General features: G+C 26.9%; 1 protein-coding gene and 1 pseudogene across 1 annotated transcript; both read right to left on the reverse strand.

Annotated features, from left to right (window-relative positions):
• Positions 1-4,908: 4,908 nt before the first annotated feature.
• Positions 4,909-10,942, reverse strand: LOC132948543 (uncharacterized). Its single transcript, XM_061019055.1, has 8 exons — positions 10,775-10,942; positions 10,291-10,513; positions 10,136-10,200; positions 9,818-9,958; positions 9,242-9,418; positions 7,235-7,450; positions 7,110-7,163; positions 4,909-5,617 (listed from the first exon to the last, which is right to left on the reverse strand). The coding sequence occupies exons 2-8, from the start codon at positions 10,481-10,483 to the stop codon at positions 5,576-5,578; spliced, it is 888 nt and encodes a 295-aa protein (XP_060875038.1). The 5' UTR covers positions 10,484-10,513; positions 10,775-10,942; the 3' UTR covers positions 4,909-5,575.
• Positions 10,943-16,285: 5,343 nt separating this feature from the next.
• Positions 16,286-16,748, reverse strand: LOC132948439 (uncharacterized; annotated as a pseudogene).
• Positions 16,749-16,966: the final 218 nt, after the last annotated feature.

Below are 16,966 nucleotides of genomic sequence, written 5' to 3' on the forward strand. Positions count from 1 at the left end.
TTCTGTTTTTGTCCAACACACGCGCGACATAGGATTTTTGACGGATTCTTTGCCAAACATATCAATTGATCTAATGAAGTGATGAGAATTCTGAAAACAGATTTGAACTCGTCGTCAAGTTTACTTGAAAACGACTTTCCCACAATTTTGATTTTAGCTTCTCCAAAAATTGAAATACAAAAATGTTTGAATACTCTTTTTTAATATGACGTTTTCTGGAATTTGGGGGATAATATCAAAAATGTGGGAAAGTCGATTTCAAGTAGACTTGACGACGAATTCAAATCTGTTTTCAGAATTTTTATCGCTTCAATAGATCAATTGGAATGTTTGCCAAAAAACACGTCTAAAATACTATGTCGCGCGTGTGTTAGACAAAATCAGAAAATCACGGTATCGAATCCCCTTAATTAACATTTTTAATCGAGTGCTTAACGTCTGACACCCTCAGGGTTGGACTAGGCCACCGGGACACCGGGATAGGTAGGCCGCCATGAAAATGAGCATATTATGTGGGCTTCAGTAAGCTATTTGGGGTCGGTAATTAGCAGTGCGGGGGCCTTTGTATGTGTTAAATGCATAGACCTTCTACTTAGTACTTAGTATAGTATAAGTATAAGCCATAAGGTCTATGGTTAAATGGCGATAAAACTAATAATGTATTATTAATAATATTTTACTATTGTGATAACCGTGTCTACACTCTACCTATAGCCAAAACAATATGGTATGTAACGTTTAAATATAAAAGACTGAAGACGAGGATATTATCTATTCTGTGATATTATTAATACTACTATAAATATTATATTTATTTTAATACAAACAAATATAATTTGTTAATTTTCTCTATATTACGACGTCCCGCACTATCTAGTGTGTTTTTGATTGTGCATTTATGCTATTTATAGCAATTATCAATTAAATGTTATATTTTTTTCATCAACTTTTCGTGTCAGCGTCTGTTGAAATATGGTAACATTGGTAACCATGATTAAATAGATTTTTGTAGATAATTTTATAGATCCATAGACCTATAAACTAATGAACAGCGCATTCCACGCATTCCGCCCTGCCATCAATGCACGGGAATCATATAAGAGAAAGAAAGAAAAAAGAACGAAGAGAGAAAAGAGAGACAGAACATAAAGGGGGTAATCATTGACGTATGAAACTAATACTATATTTCCCCTCACGTTCTCTTTTCTCTTTTAATCTATATCGTAACCCCTGACCTCTCTCTCTCTCTAAGCGCTCTCCATTAGTTTATAGGTCTATGGATAGATCTATTTAGTAATGGTGATACCATTCAACGTGTGTTATGAGTTATAATACTATTTTAGTTGAATAGTTTACACTAAATACACTAATTATGAATAACTTAATCAAAAACAAAAAAATAAAGTATCGTGAAGGAGCAGAAAAACGTAGAGAACTGTTCAAAAAAAAAATGACAAAAGAATATATAATATATACTAGGAAACAAAATGTAATGTTTTTTTTAATTTTTTTTTTGTGACTTTAAATTTGAGCATGAATTCACAATAATTTTTTAAGAGCCAAAATCGCGAAACGTTGCAAATTATTTTAAGTTGGAAATTCCTAAAAATTGTCTATTTAATATTTATATGCAAGATTTTAAAATTGAATTCAAGATTTAGAAGTTTTTCTACCTTTAACCAAAACAAAATGCTTACTTGAGTCAAATGAATTATTTATGACTTATGAGCGTTTAAAGTTCAAATGTTTACGAATTGTACTACCTGCAGTATTCACTCGATTTTTCTTGGAACGATTCTCTTAATTGTTGTCCAAAAATGAATAACCGTAGGTACTTGAAATTTACACCAACTATTTATTTGTTCAGTTTCTATACTTGATAACATTTTAGAAAAAAAAATTTCAGCTTACCCACTCCCAAGCTTTCGACCGGGTTTGGCACGAAGGCTTGCAGTTCAAACTCAAAAAATTTCTCCCCTCGTCATTATTTCTACTAATTAAATCCTATCTGACTGATAGACACTTTCAAGTCCAATATAACTCGTCAACGTCCGGAATCGCACCAATTAAAGCTGGTGTACCACAAGGAGGAATACTCTCCCCCTTTCTCTTTAACATTTACGTAGCCGACCAACCCACCATGCAACAAACTATCGTAGCTGATTATGCCGACGACAAAGTCATTTTATCTATCAATGAAGATCCTGTAATTGCATCATCAAACTTACAAATGCATCTCAATCACTTGTCTGAATGGTATGAAAAATGGCGTGTCCAAATTAACCAAAATAAATCGGTACACACAACGTTCACACTCAAACAAGGAATATGCCCAAACATTACCCTCAACAACATAGCAATTCCCACATCCGACATTGTCAAGTACTTAGGGTTAATCCTAGACAAAAGACTGACATGGAAAAATCACCTTCAATCCAAAAGGCTATCCTTAAATAATCGCATGCGCATTCTTAGACCCCTGTTAATCAGAAACAAGTGTACCCCCCTTAACGTCAAACTACTAATCTACAAATCTCTACTCAAGCCAATGTGGACGTATGGTCTTCAATTATGGGGTGCGGCAAAAAAATCTAATATTAATCGAATCCAAACTTTTCAAAATATTTCACTCCGACGATTGTCCAATGCTCCACCCTATGTCTCTAACCTAGCCCTACATAACGATCTCTGTATGAGAACAATAGAAGCGGAAGCACGCATTTTCTACACACGTTTCCATAAACGACTTCAAACCCATACAAACCCTCTTATAAAAGACCTCTCTATCCTTACACTCCCAGGAAACCCTAACCGTAGGTTAAAAAGAAAGTGGTGCCGTGACCTTTTGCAAAACTTTAATGTCTAACTCTCTGAATAATAATAATTAAACAATTCAAATAAATAAAAAAAAAAAAAATGTATCATTAGCCAAGAACCACTAATGGGTGGCTGCTTATTCAAAACAACCATGTTCTAATATTTACTTTTATCATATAAGCTTATTGTGCTCAAATAGTACAGATTGTTTATGCCAAATAAAAAATAAAAAAAAAAAAAAAAAAGCTTACCCACTTCGTCCGATCGTCTCCAAACAAACACCGGTAGTTAGCAAATAATAACAAATCAATTTTTGAAGTTAGCAAATCAAAATTATATTTTTGGCCAATTTTAGAAAAAAAAATTCAGCCAACCGACTTTATCCGATCGTGTTGGTATTTTTTTTTATAAGTTTTCAAGTCGATTCTCCGTATCCTGCAGGAACTCAATATGGTTATCTCCTATTATTTTAGCAAACACCTTACAAAATATGTTTTATTTTAAACTCTTTAACACATATCCTTTGTTTTGAATAATTAAATGTTTGTTCTACGTATAAGTGGTATAAGAATAACATTAAATATAATTTTTTATTGTTGTTAAAAAACACTACAATTCATGATATAGTTTTACTTTATTCTTTCATCAATAAAATAAACATACTTATAAAAAATCAATTTTAAATCAATTTAAATTTATTTAAATCCTATGGATTTTTTACCTTTTTTATATTTGAACTGTATATGTTATAATACTAAAAACATAATAATAATATAATAAATTTATAATCAACGAAATTTAAATTATTTAGAAATATTAAAAATATAAAATAAAAAATAATGACAAATCATACAAGTAATAATAGATAGTTAACTGTTAGTTGCTGATTGGATTAGGTAAATGTAGAAAACGCATTGTAGAAAATTTGACTAAAAACAACACCCGCAGAAACATGAAAGTATACAATTTCAATTCACTAATCAAAAATGTCCAACAGCCAATCACATGTTACAATCTGAGACTAGCAAGTACATAATGTTTCTAATATGGTAGTATACATGGCTGGCAGTATTTACTATTTTGGGTATATCACTATACCCGTGTGTACCGTGATTCGGTAATTACCGATTTTAGCGAAAATACCTAATACATTTAGAACTTACAATTTATATAGGTACCTAATAATAACAATTACAAACATAATTTTTAAAATAGATGTAAAATTTTCATGGGTTGAAACACTTCTAAATTCATCGAAAATACCGATTATTGAGGTACGGTATTTTTGGGTATTTACCGAGATATTGTACAACCAGTAATATACCGTAGTCCGTAGATACCGGCAGTAAACAAATGCCGAACAATTTCAAATAACTATTCAAAATTTGAAACACCACCAGCCCTAGGTTAACAAATAAAAGGTACCTAAGTAACTAAATAACAATAATATATTTGAATACATGAGTCTGCAGACATAATCCGTCATTCTAGTGTTCTGAAAATCAATAATTTGTTAATGTTTTTATTAGGTATCATTATACTCAAGGCTGGACAAGTTAATGATTTTTTTAAACTCAAGTTAAGTAAATATGCTTCAATAACACAAAGTTAAAAGTTAATTTAGCTATAGATTGATTCAGTTAAGATAAAAATTAATACATACTTTTTATTAAGTTAAAAAAAAGTTAATTTGTTTATACATTGCTAGCGTACTTAATTTTTTCCCACCCAAAACTAAATTATAGATTATAGTATTTACACTTTATACAGTATTTCCATATAAGTTAGATTTGAATGATATAAATTTTTAACTTTAAACAATTCTATAAAATATAAATAAGTCAATATATTATGACGTGAAAACGAAATAGACTGAAATAGTAAAATATAATAAAATTAAAAACAAAATAAATTAACTTACTTCTTAAAATGAAAAATTAATTCGTTAATTTCACGTTAATTAAAAAAGAAATTTAGTAAGTTAACAGTTAAGTTAATGAAAATCCAAAAGTATCTAGTTAAGTTAAAAAGTTAAAATAAAATAAACTTTTAAACTTAACTTCTACTTAGACAAAATAAATTAAAATTAGCATACCGGACTAATTTACTAGACCCAAGATATAAAAATACTTCTTTTTTACTTAATATTTGAATATGTATTATTACATTATTCAATTTTTTTCTTTATGTAAAAAATATAAACTTAAGACTTAACTTAAACACATAAGTTTTTTAACATTAAATAACCCTGAAAACTCAAAAATTACATCTTAAGTTTAAAAGTGAAGACTTAAATATTAATATTATTATTAAAGTTTGGTGTATTGTTAATGCTGTAAAAAAATCTGAATATTGCAATCATATTATTAATTTTACTTACATAATAAATAGAGCTGTACACATATTACTACCATTTACAACTATTACAAAGTGCAAGCATTTGGAGTGGAATTTTCAAAAAAGTAAAATTATAAACAAGTTTTTTTATTATAATTGTCTTGAAAATTCTATAAATTGTATCTAAATATTCCTATATTTTTATGCTACAATGAGTATAATGTAAAGGAATAGGTAAGAAATTCATAATTCGATATAATATTATTATATAATAGTATCAAATAATTTACCATATGAATCTTTCTTACTAAACATTAGATAACAAATAAAAAAGTAGAAAATATAAAACTTCTCAATCAAAAAGGTGTGGATTTTCAAAATATTATTATACAAATTAAATTTACATATAATAAACTAGTGTTTATGATGTGTTTCTTTGACATTCTTTGCTATCCAACATAGACTGAAAAAAAATATTGATTAAAATTTAAAACTTGTACATGTAACGAAAAATCAAAAGATATTAATAATATTATCAGACTAAACATTTTTTCCTAAAGTTACATCTTACTAATGATTTTTTTAATAGGCAAACATATATAAAAATGTTATATGCATCATTTTAACTTTAAAGTATACACAGTACATACTACATACATGTATTATACTTAAAATGAGGAATTTATGTTCAATTTAAAAATACAAATCTTGATTGATAAGACTTCACTATTAATTTTGTTCAAAATTGTTTTAACTATCTTTCATTTAAAAAATGTACATTATCATATTTATGAAATCAAATATTATGTGCTTTGAACATTTCACCACATAATTGTATATATTAACACTACCACCCTAAATGTTATATATGTATAAAAATTGTACAAAAGTTTCTTACAAACATAAAAAATAAGTACAGTTTGATATAAACTTTTTTGGATGATTCTGAATCACTTACCCATACCACTTCTTCAACTCATGTAATTCAAAACCTTATTTCAAAGACTCTTTGATAAGAATTTATTAGCCACGTTCGGACAAAAATGTCATGCAAATGTAAAACCATTAAAAGATATAATAAGATTTGGCAACCAAACTACATAATTAATAATTCCTAATAAAATAATATGTAATATACAATAATCACTTAATATTCATTATGATACGTAATCGTACAACTATCAATTAAAATAAATGTTGATGTAACTAAATTACTTAAGAGTTAATTTAAATGTTTTCAAATTTAGATATTTGTATTAGTCTTAACTATAACAACAAATTTGCCGGGTCCCTTGATAGTTGTTATAACCCATTTCTATTGGATGTATTATCATTGTATAATACTAGTATTTATAATCAATGGTATTATACATTTTATAGCCAGCTTTAAATGTCCATTTTAATGAAATATAACTAGTTTGTACAATTATTTACAATATTTAAAATTGTTTGATCAACATATTTATGAAATATTTCAACTCGAAAATGCTTTTATGCTAAAATGGCAATTATGATTTGTCCTAGACGTATAATATAGAAATATCAAATACCTACATAAACTGTTAAACTAAGAAATACTTTTAAATTATATCATAGGTAGTCAATAAACACACGACTTGTTAAATTAGTAATAATTTTATCCAATTAAATATTTGAGTCAGAGGGTACAAATGCATTTAATTAGTTGTTATAAAAAATAATATGCAGTCGTAGCTAAAAAAAATGTCACTACTTTATACAATTTTGGATAGCCTACATCATATTATGTGAATATTGAATAGTAAAGTAAATTAATAGTAAAATAAACTAATAACGTTTGATCTTACATGCAAATATTAATTTCATAAAGAAGTAAAAATATTTTTTATTACTTTTCAACATTTATCATATTATCTTGTTATAATTGTATTATTAGTAAGTAATACAAATTTAATAAATAATTTGTAGAATTATACCTGTACTATTAGTGAATCTGCTAAAATTTGTAAATCTTGTTCAGCTTTCATAAGCTAAAAAACATAAAAATAATATCAACTAACAATATTATTAATACAAACAGTCTAATAAAATGTATATTAACCTTATGGATATATTCTATTTTTGATTCTAAATTATCAGAATGAATTAAATTTTGTTTATCTATTAGTTCAAGGAACTCTTGAGTAGAAATTTTGATTGAGCCTTCATTATTTAATGGAGTTATGTTTTTGTTATTTGAAATCTCAATACATTGATCAATTTCTTTTTTTATTGATATCAAGTCCATAAATTTTGAGCTTGTATCTGGTGGTTGTTCCTAGGAATAGTAAAATATATTTAATATGTATTGACAGTTTTGTATTATTTATTTAATGTGTATTAACAAATTTGTATTATTTACAGTGGTGTATTGGTACGTGTATGCGGGTATACGTCAACAGATTTACGATTTTCGGCGTATATCTAATGTAAAATATCATTCTACAGGTATAAGCTCTTAAAATAACTCGAAAACTAAATAAAACTTATTTAATAGTACATAGGAAAAATTTTTTTGGATGTTTCAATGAATTATTTATGTGTTGTGTGTTATAATTTATGATATCATATGTACTATGTATACAAATAATGTTATTTTCATTTTAACCACTTATTAAATACTATAAACTTTTTTAATATAAGTTTTATCAGAAAAAAATGTTCCAATGATCTACCTACTATAATTAAAGGTCCCCCCTTTAATAAGAAATAATTATAATGTTTTTGATTAAGAATTATAACTTAAAAAAACCTAAAAAATTAACATATAGATTTGAACATGACAGCTATAGTTGCCTAGCTATAATTGCCTAACCCACTGATACGATGATTACAATTTATTTTCCATACTATACTAAAACAATGTTGGTTTCTTGTGTAGCTACAAAACATACAACAAATGAAAAAAAGGTGGGTAAGTGAATGTTGCTCTGCTGTACAGTAGGTTAAAAGTGTGTCACTTTTTATGGATGGTGTTAAACTTGAATTTAATGATATAATATCATTGTATAAGAAAAACAATTCTGAGCGAAAACGGTCAGTAAGCCTATGATATTACCAAGTATATTTGATGATATTATTGAGAATAAAGTAATTTATATATAACCTATTTACGTGGAACCTTGTTTTAAATTTTCAATCCTTAGCCATAAAAGTTAAACATTTTATACATTTTTAACTACAAAATAATTATTAAATTTTAAATTTGATAAATTTTGTCAAAATTCAAACTTTAAAAGCATTACATTTTGCGTTTTATTATAATATACATTTTAATATTATTCAACTACTATTGTAAAAATATATCAGGAGCCTTGCATTAAATTTTCACGCTTTTTAATTGATATTTATAGAAAAAAAAACAAAAAAAATTGAAAACTGACTATATCTACATGGACATTTGTTTTAGAGTTGCACCAAAAACCAAAATCAATTTTCTCAATTTAGCGTAAAAATTTCCGTTTTTCCTTAATTTTTCTTTTGTTTTTCATGTCGCTTTTGAAAACTACTGGGAAATTTTTACTTTTGACCCACCAAAGTACCAACTAGATTCGCTTTCCTATCAGAAAAGATACTGTTGAAGAAAATCGAAGCATTTTTACTGTCCTAAAAGGTGATGACAAACACAAAAAAAAAATAATAATAAAACAACATCATTGTAAAATCAATACATTCATCGCTTCTCTCGGAATCTAAAAGGGTTGTGGTTTTATCTATGTTATTATATTTTTAAAATATAAATTATACGTAATATCTATTTACAGTTTTATTACACTTCAATCCAATAAGTTGTATGAAAATGGAACGTTATTTACAATAATCTAATTTTATTGTAATATTAGAAGTTCTAAACATGTAAGGGATTAACCTAATTTTGTTGAGCGGAGTGAGAACACATTTTTTAGGTTTAATATAAATATTAATTTATTAATGCCTAAACCCATAAATATATTTACCAATACGGCAATACACCACTGATTATTTATTAGTTATTACTTTATTAGCAATACACAACATAAAATATATATTTTGATTATTTACATAATTATATTTTATTCTTACAACTTACCTCACAATCTGAGGATGTTTTAAAATCATTATTTTTATGAGGTAATATTGGTTTATTTATGATCTTGATTAACTGGTCTGAAATGTCATCAATACTTTCACTGTTTTCGTTTAATTCCGTTTCAACTTTTAACTTAGATATAAGTTCTGGAGGAAGATAATTTTTCTTTTCAGCAGACTAAAAAAACATAAGAAGTAAAAAGGACGATTAAGATTTATTGAACATTAAAATTCTATAATGTAGTATTATAACATGTATAACGAACACGCTCAGAAAAAGGATAGTTTATAGTGAAATACAATAAAATATGAACCTACATAAAGCATTATCATTTGGTATTTATTATTTATATTTATTAAATATGTATTATTTCCTTTTAGTATTTTGGCTGGTCAAGCATTGTTTACTCCACAACCCACAATATATTAGAATATAGTATATTATAATATAATATAAAATCAATGGAATAATAAAGTAAACTATGTTTTACCACTCAATACGTTTTACATAATAGTCTACTCTATACTTCAAACAAATAGCAATTTTAATGACAGATTTATATATATAAATTCTTACTCGAAAATAATTACTCTTTTCATAAATGTCATTCATTAGTTCATCATAACTCGGATATTGAATTGCAACTGTTGTAGTTGGTATCAAAGATTCAATAATCTTTTTCCATGTAGCTGTATGTAACTTGGTTGACATATTACCCTAAAAATATAAATGTATTATTGTTTAGTAAAAATTGATATTAATAAAATAATTAATTGATTAATATTCCAAATAAAAATGTAAATATAAAAAACTTATTTTTTTTATTAAAAATTACAATACCCTAAAAAAATTATTCATTTACTGATTATTTATTTATTTATTAGCTTTGTTTACTTTTAAAAAATTTTGGGCAGCTATTTTATCCAACAAACCAAATGACACAAGTATATATTCTAAATCTAAAACAAATTATATATTAAATTAGTAACAATAAGCATATTATATTCTTCAACTCATACATTATTCAATTAATTATAATTGTTAATTACCATATGTATTTGAGTATTCAGACTCAGGATCAGTATCCAACAACAATTTATACACCAAAACCTTTATAAATTCATCCCTGCTTGGCCCATTCTGGAATATCAATAATTGGAGATCTTCATCATCAATATCAACTAAATGCATTAAGTCAACCTTGGTGAAACGGTCACGTACCAATTCCAAAAAAGCCTTCATAATGTAAAATTATGATGTACAAGTGATAAACTGTAAAATAGTAATAATTACATTCAAATATACCCATAATTAATTAATGCATCACTATCCTATGTAGTGATAAGCGATGAAACCAACACAAACACCTGTCTTTGTATTCTGTCGGATTAAAATAGCTCATATCAATTTGGACGGACGGACAAAGATTTAACTTGAATATTGGATATGGTGTTAGTAGATTTTTTTTAATTAAAATGTTTAACAAAAGTATTATTGAATTTAAAGTTTAGGACTTTTGTGACTATTACTTACGTTTTACTTGTTCAGTAGATCATTACAAAATACAGAGCAAAAGGTCTGAAACCAAAATTATGTTTATACGTTTACGACTTACTTGGTTTAACAAGCTTAAAAGTTTAAATAATAAAACTAATCTTGGTTAAATTTATAATTTCGTAGATTTCAATAAAAAACGGTCATCACTCATTAAGTTATCAATGTAAAAATATTATCACTTATCAGTTATACAAGATAATACATATACACCAGTATCATGGAACACAAATATCGTATTCATTCGACTTAGAATAAATAACAAGTCACATTATCACTGACCGCCGAATTTAAATATTTAAGTATACATTTTTATTTAATATTATATTATAAACTAAAAGCTACGAATATTGTATGGTACAATATAGTATTATACTCACGATGATTTTGACCTGTACATAAATATTATAATACATAGGTAATCGTATAATATTTTAGTATATTCGTCGCTTACTCCGGACAAATCAGGCAGATACATTTTTATCGAAATTAAGCGAAATCAAGTGAAATCCTGATTCACCTACGTGTTTTCTGCTGAATTCAAATATTTTTTCTGAATCAAAATCAGACTACGTTTAAGTTTACTAACTTTAATTTTGTCAAAACAATAAGTAAGTTGTCGTAAAATTCGTATATTGAATTTTATATTGTTTTCGAGTTATTGACATGTGCATGCTCGTACGAGGCGGTATTAGCATTGCATTTAACTCACACTAATAATCATTTACAACTAACACATAGATCCTGGACGGATAAGACGAGGTTAAAAATTGCCTAAATTTTGCACCTTAAATAATAGCTGTAGCTAGGCCCCATTAATAATTAAAAAGTATAATCACACACTTATATTTAAATAGATAAAAAAAGTAAAATTTGTCCACCGAAAAATTATTTCAAAAAATAAATATATAGCAGCCTATGCTACATCTAGCACCCGTATTTAAATTTTCAAAATAATTATTGTCGAGCCTACACTGATTTGTTACATATTGACATATTGTGCAAGATTTTATGCATTTAAAATCATTTATGCATATAATTATTTATTGATAGAATTCGAGTAATGAAGATTTTGGTCCCTTCCCCATTCTCCTTTATTATCATAATACATAATAACCATAACATGTACAGTGTGTACATACAATTATTGTTCTGTGATAAAACCGTTGGTTACAATGGCGTAACTAGGAGGGCTAAGGACTAAGGAGTAAATGGCCCTAGCTTCCCCCACCATTTTGATTTAGCCCCCCAAAAATATCCTCTATTGATTTTGATACAAGCCCATTATGGTTTATTTTAAATTAATAGTTTTGTTAGGTGGGCTGTTTGTAGCCCAGAAATTTAAACTTAGTTTCACCTATGGTTGGTTGCATAGCACGTAGGTACCTACCTACCTATAGTTTTTCACAAAATGCATATACATTATACATAATTACATAATAATATCAATTAGACTTATAAGGGTATCAGCATTATTATACATACAATAAGTGAACAACGAAATTATTACTCGGTGTGCTTATTGTAGGTACTACTAATTGTAACTTGTAAATTACTAAATACTAATAATTACCAATTCAATATGCAATTCAATAAGGACCAATAATGACCAATGACCCACCTCTGGATCCGCCACTTGTTTACGCAATTCCAATGTAACCATGTAGGTATTATACTAGGATTACGAAATTAATTCGGCCTAAGATATGGTTATAACCATATAACGTTCTGCAGTACACTTGACTAACCACAAATACAAATATATTATTATTATATTGTACATTAGGTTTCAGACCTATAATATAATATGACTTATAATATATATTGGGCCATATCGAACGTTACGATTCTGTGACCAAACGGAGCTGGCCGAACACGACTTGCTGCAAGTGTGTGTTTCTGTACTCTGTACACTAATAATGGGTACCTAGCTTTATAATATTGTATTATGTATAATATATAGTGGCACACATAGGAATAATATAACACGGGACTACGCACTCGAGCGTACACGAGATAGGGTACCTAGTACCTACCTACATATAATAATATATATTATAAACTATATACATTGTAAACTATAATGTTATACAATTAGATACATATAATATTACAAGTGTAGCGGAAAACACACGACTGAACTAGACCAAGGTTTCCAGGTCAAGTGTTTCGTGCAACCAGCGCCGGACACTCTGGTAATCTGGTAGGTATACGTCAATTATAGAAAATAATTGATAATGTATATTTACGGTTACACGTTGTGTATTGCGTGGGCTATAATAATAATCGTTACGCGAAAAAACACAAAAAAAACGCCTATAAATCGGAACAATTTTCGGTATACTTCAAATTCGTTCCTTTCGGTGTGGAAACGCAATGTAAACACAAAAATCACGAACGTTATTTTTTCACGTATTCGTATAATATTCTCGATTGCGCGCACAAAAAATATTAAATATGTTTAAAATTGACAAAAGTGATTTTGTACGTGTTTATATTTTGCTTAAGGTGATTCCGCGATTCTTCTTATTTTAATTTTATGTACAAGTAAATGTTTTAGAAAATTTAATTTATGTAATATATAATTTATTAGAAACGCAATTCGTATGTAGGTACACCAGAAACAAAAACTTATCACAATTTATCCGCCCAAAAAAATGGGTAGTGGTAAGTTCCCACTGCAACATATCAATCAAACGAGTTGCATGTGTGTGCTTCTACAAACAAAAAATATCTCTCATACAAGTGAGTTTCCTATGCTAAGATCCACATTTAAAAAAATTATGTCTGATATATGGGCTGATATGACTTTTGGGCCTAATACATCATATCCAGATGACAAAACAATCTTCTGATAATATTCAAAGAATTAATTTTATTATCAAACATAAATACATATTTCTCCTCTGTCTACTCTAAACCACGTACGACCCAAATACTCCTTTATTGTTTGATCATTGTTTAAACGGACAACCACTTGAATCATATGGAAAACCACATCACTAGAATTTCGTCGACATATTAACTTTGTCGCTGGTAAGTACACTTTTCAAATTTTTCTATACTCTACAACTCCCATAGAAGATCACTCTTGGAGTACGGAGCTATTGTCTGATATCCTTACACAATTAGCATTGGCACAAATAGGGGGGGGCTTGGGGGGATTTAGTTTAAAAGTACTTAGAAATACGAAGAAAATCTACGTGGTGGTGCATTAAAAAATGTTGTACTTTTAATTACTGAGTGGAGCGATAAATGTATAGATTTTACAATGATCCAATTTTAGATTCTGAGTGGAACGATGAATGTATTGATTTTACAATGATGTGTGTTGTTTTTTTGTTTTTTTTATTTTTGTGTTTGTGTACACGATAAGTAGTCGAAATAATAATTGGATTTTCAACTTCAGTATCTTGTTCGATGGGAAAGTAAATATCGTTGTTGCATTGGGGAGGTCAAAATTTAAAATTTCCAATAGTTTTCAAAAGCGCCGAGATTTGTTTAAACGCAAAACCATAAAATATATACATAATATGTATAAATTAAAAATCAATCAATAATTCTTAATTCATTAAATTCATAATAAAATATAGCATGCTACTAGATATTTTTCCATTGCACTATACCCCAAAACATAATTATTTCAAAAAATGCCTTATTACTCCGATTTTTAAAAGTGGTGATAAAAAATGTATAGGTACTAATTACAGACCTATTTCTTTATCTCTTTCAATCAGTAAAGTTTTTGAAAAATTTATCAAATCCCGTTTTCTTTTTGTTCTTAATAAAAATAAATTTTTCTCTGAAAATCAGTTTGGTTTTTTACCAGGTAAATCGACAAATGATGCTCTAGTTAGTGTGAACATGTATATCAGAAGTAAAATTGATAATGATAAAAAAGTAATTGGTATTATTTTTAGATGTCAAAAAAACATTTGATTCGGTCAACCATAAATTACTTATAAGTAAATTAGAACATTGTGGTATTAGAGGTTGCATTACTATTAATGATATCATTGATATCTTTTTTTTTCGAATAGGTATCAAGCAGTTAGACTTGGTAATGTAATTATTACTTGGTTACCTGTTTGCGAAGTACCACAAGGGACAGTCTTAGGACCATTACTATTTATTATTTATTCTAATAGTTTACTTAACTTAAATTTATGTGCTAAAATAATTAGTTTTGCTGATGATACAGTTATATTGGTCAGTAACAAAACAATCGTTGATTTATATGACTGCTAATAATACACTAAAAATTGTTAAAAATTTTTTTGAAAACAATTCCTTAGATTTAAATTCTAGTAAATCAAATTACATTTTCTTTCAAATTTATGATAAATTTAAAAATCTAGAGCCATTATCTATGCATAGTATAAATTGTATTGGAGTTAATTGTGTTTGTGATACAATTTTTAATGTTAATTCGACCAAATACTTAGGAATCATTTTTGATCAGCATCTCAGATGGGATCTACAAATTGAATACGTAACTAATACAATAAGAAAGTTCTTTTATCGATTTAAATCGCTAAGAGTAATTCATAATATTAATTGTTTACGATTAGTATATACATCTTTAGTACAATCTATATTATGTTATGGTTTAGTAGTATGGGGTAATTCTACTGATGTGTATATGCATAAACTTAATGTTACAATAAACTCATTGTTGAGATTTCTATTAAAATAACCATATAGTTATCATGTTGCGGATTTATATACGGAATTAAATGTCAAAAATATATCTAGTTCATATATAATATATAGTGTTCTTTCATGTTGTTTTGATAAAAACATTGATGCTTATAAACCTAAACATCACTATCACCCAGGATTAAAGCTTGGAGTTAACCTTAATACACCGGTTAGTAAGAAATTGTTTGGTCAAAAAAATATTGTATGTACATATTTTATATGTTACTTTATCTTAAGAAGATTAAATCTTGATGTATCTACTTTTGATAGTAAATAAACATTTTTAAACTATGTTAATAATTTAGATTCAAATATTTTATGAATTAAGTTTCATTTTATAGGTTACACTGAACTTGACTTCTAGTAATTATCTATTATTTATTTTTTGTTTGCATGTATTTTTGGTATTATTTTAAATTATGTTTAATTTATATTGTATAACTGTTTTTGTTAACTCGCTGCTCCCTTTTACATGCTTGCTTTTGGGACAGCCTCATCAAAATACCTATTATTGTATATTGTATAATGTGTACCTAAGTATACTTAGTAATTGATAATAATTCAATTCAATTCAATTCAACTTAAAAAAAAAATATTGTACAATATAAAATGTCAAACTAAAATTGCCTAGTCAATATAACTTTTAAAAAAAATATTGTATATAATATAATATGCTATTTAAAAAAAATATAAAAGTCAGCATAAATTGTTTAATTGTTCATACATAAATAATATAAAAAAAAATAAAAGTACATTTTATTATTTATTAGGTATATGATAAAAGTATAATTTGGGAGTGGATTTAAATGTACCATCCATGAAAATAATTTCACTGTAACAAAGTCGTTTTAAAAATCCTTCTGTTCCAAATATAATTATTTTACCATCATTTCCTTCTGAACCTAATTAATTTATAAAATATATATAGATTATAGACGTGTGATATATATTGATATTTATATGGAATACATTTAAATTTTAAAATAATATAAAATAATTACCTAATAAAAAATCTCTTCCATTATTTGTAGAACGTCAATCACCTTCAATGGTTACATCGCATAATTTTGACGGTAAAGGTGAAATCATTTTCATTTTTTTTTCTGTAACCTGAACTTTTTATACTAGTGAAAACTGGAATAGCGTCTACAATTTCAGAACTAGTAGCTCCTGAAGTTATTACAGATCTCCTTATTTCATTAAATGCCTTAGGTACTAGTTTTGTTGAATTTTCCGAAAGTTCCTCCTCCATTAATCATAGTTTCAAAAAAACGAACATTATATTATTATAATATTATATTTTATTAATTTAGAGCTTGGAACTTAATGCTAAAAAGTACTAAATATGCATGCACTTATGCACTTATAATATCTGGTACAAATATTGATTAAAATGTATATTTATATTTTTGTATTTTATAATTTTTACTAAATATTTATTAATAAAAAACGGGAAATCGTATGCCAAAT

The sequence above is a fragment of the Metopolophium dirhodum genome, chromosome 7 (genome assembly GCF_019925205.1).
Source record: "Metopolophium dirhodum isolate CAU chromosome 7, ASM1992520v1, whole genome shotgun sequence".
Taxonomy (NCBI): domain Eukaryota; kingdom Metazoa; phylum Arthropoda; class Insecta; order Hemiptera; family Aphididae; genus Metopolophium; species Metopolophium dirhodum.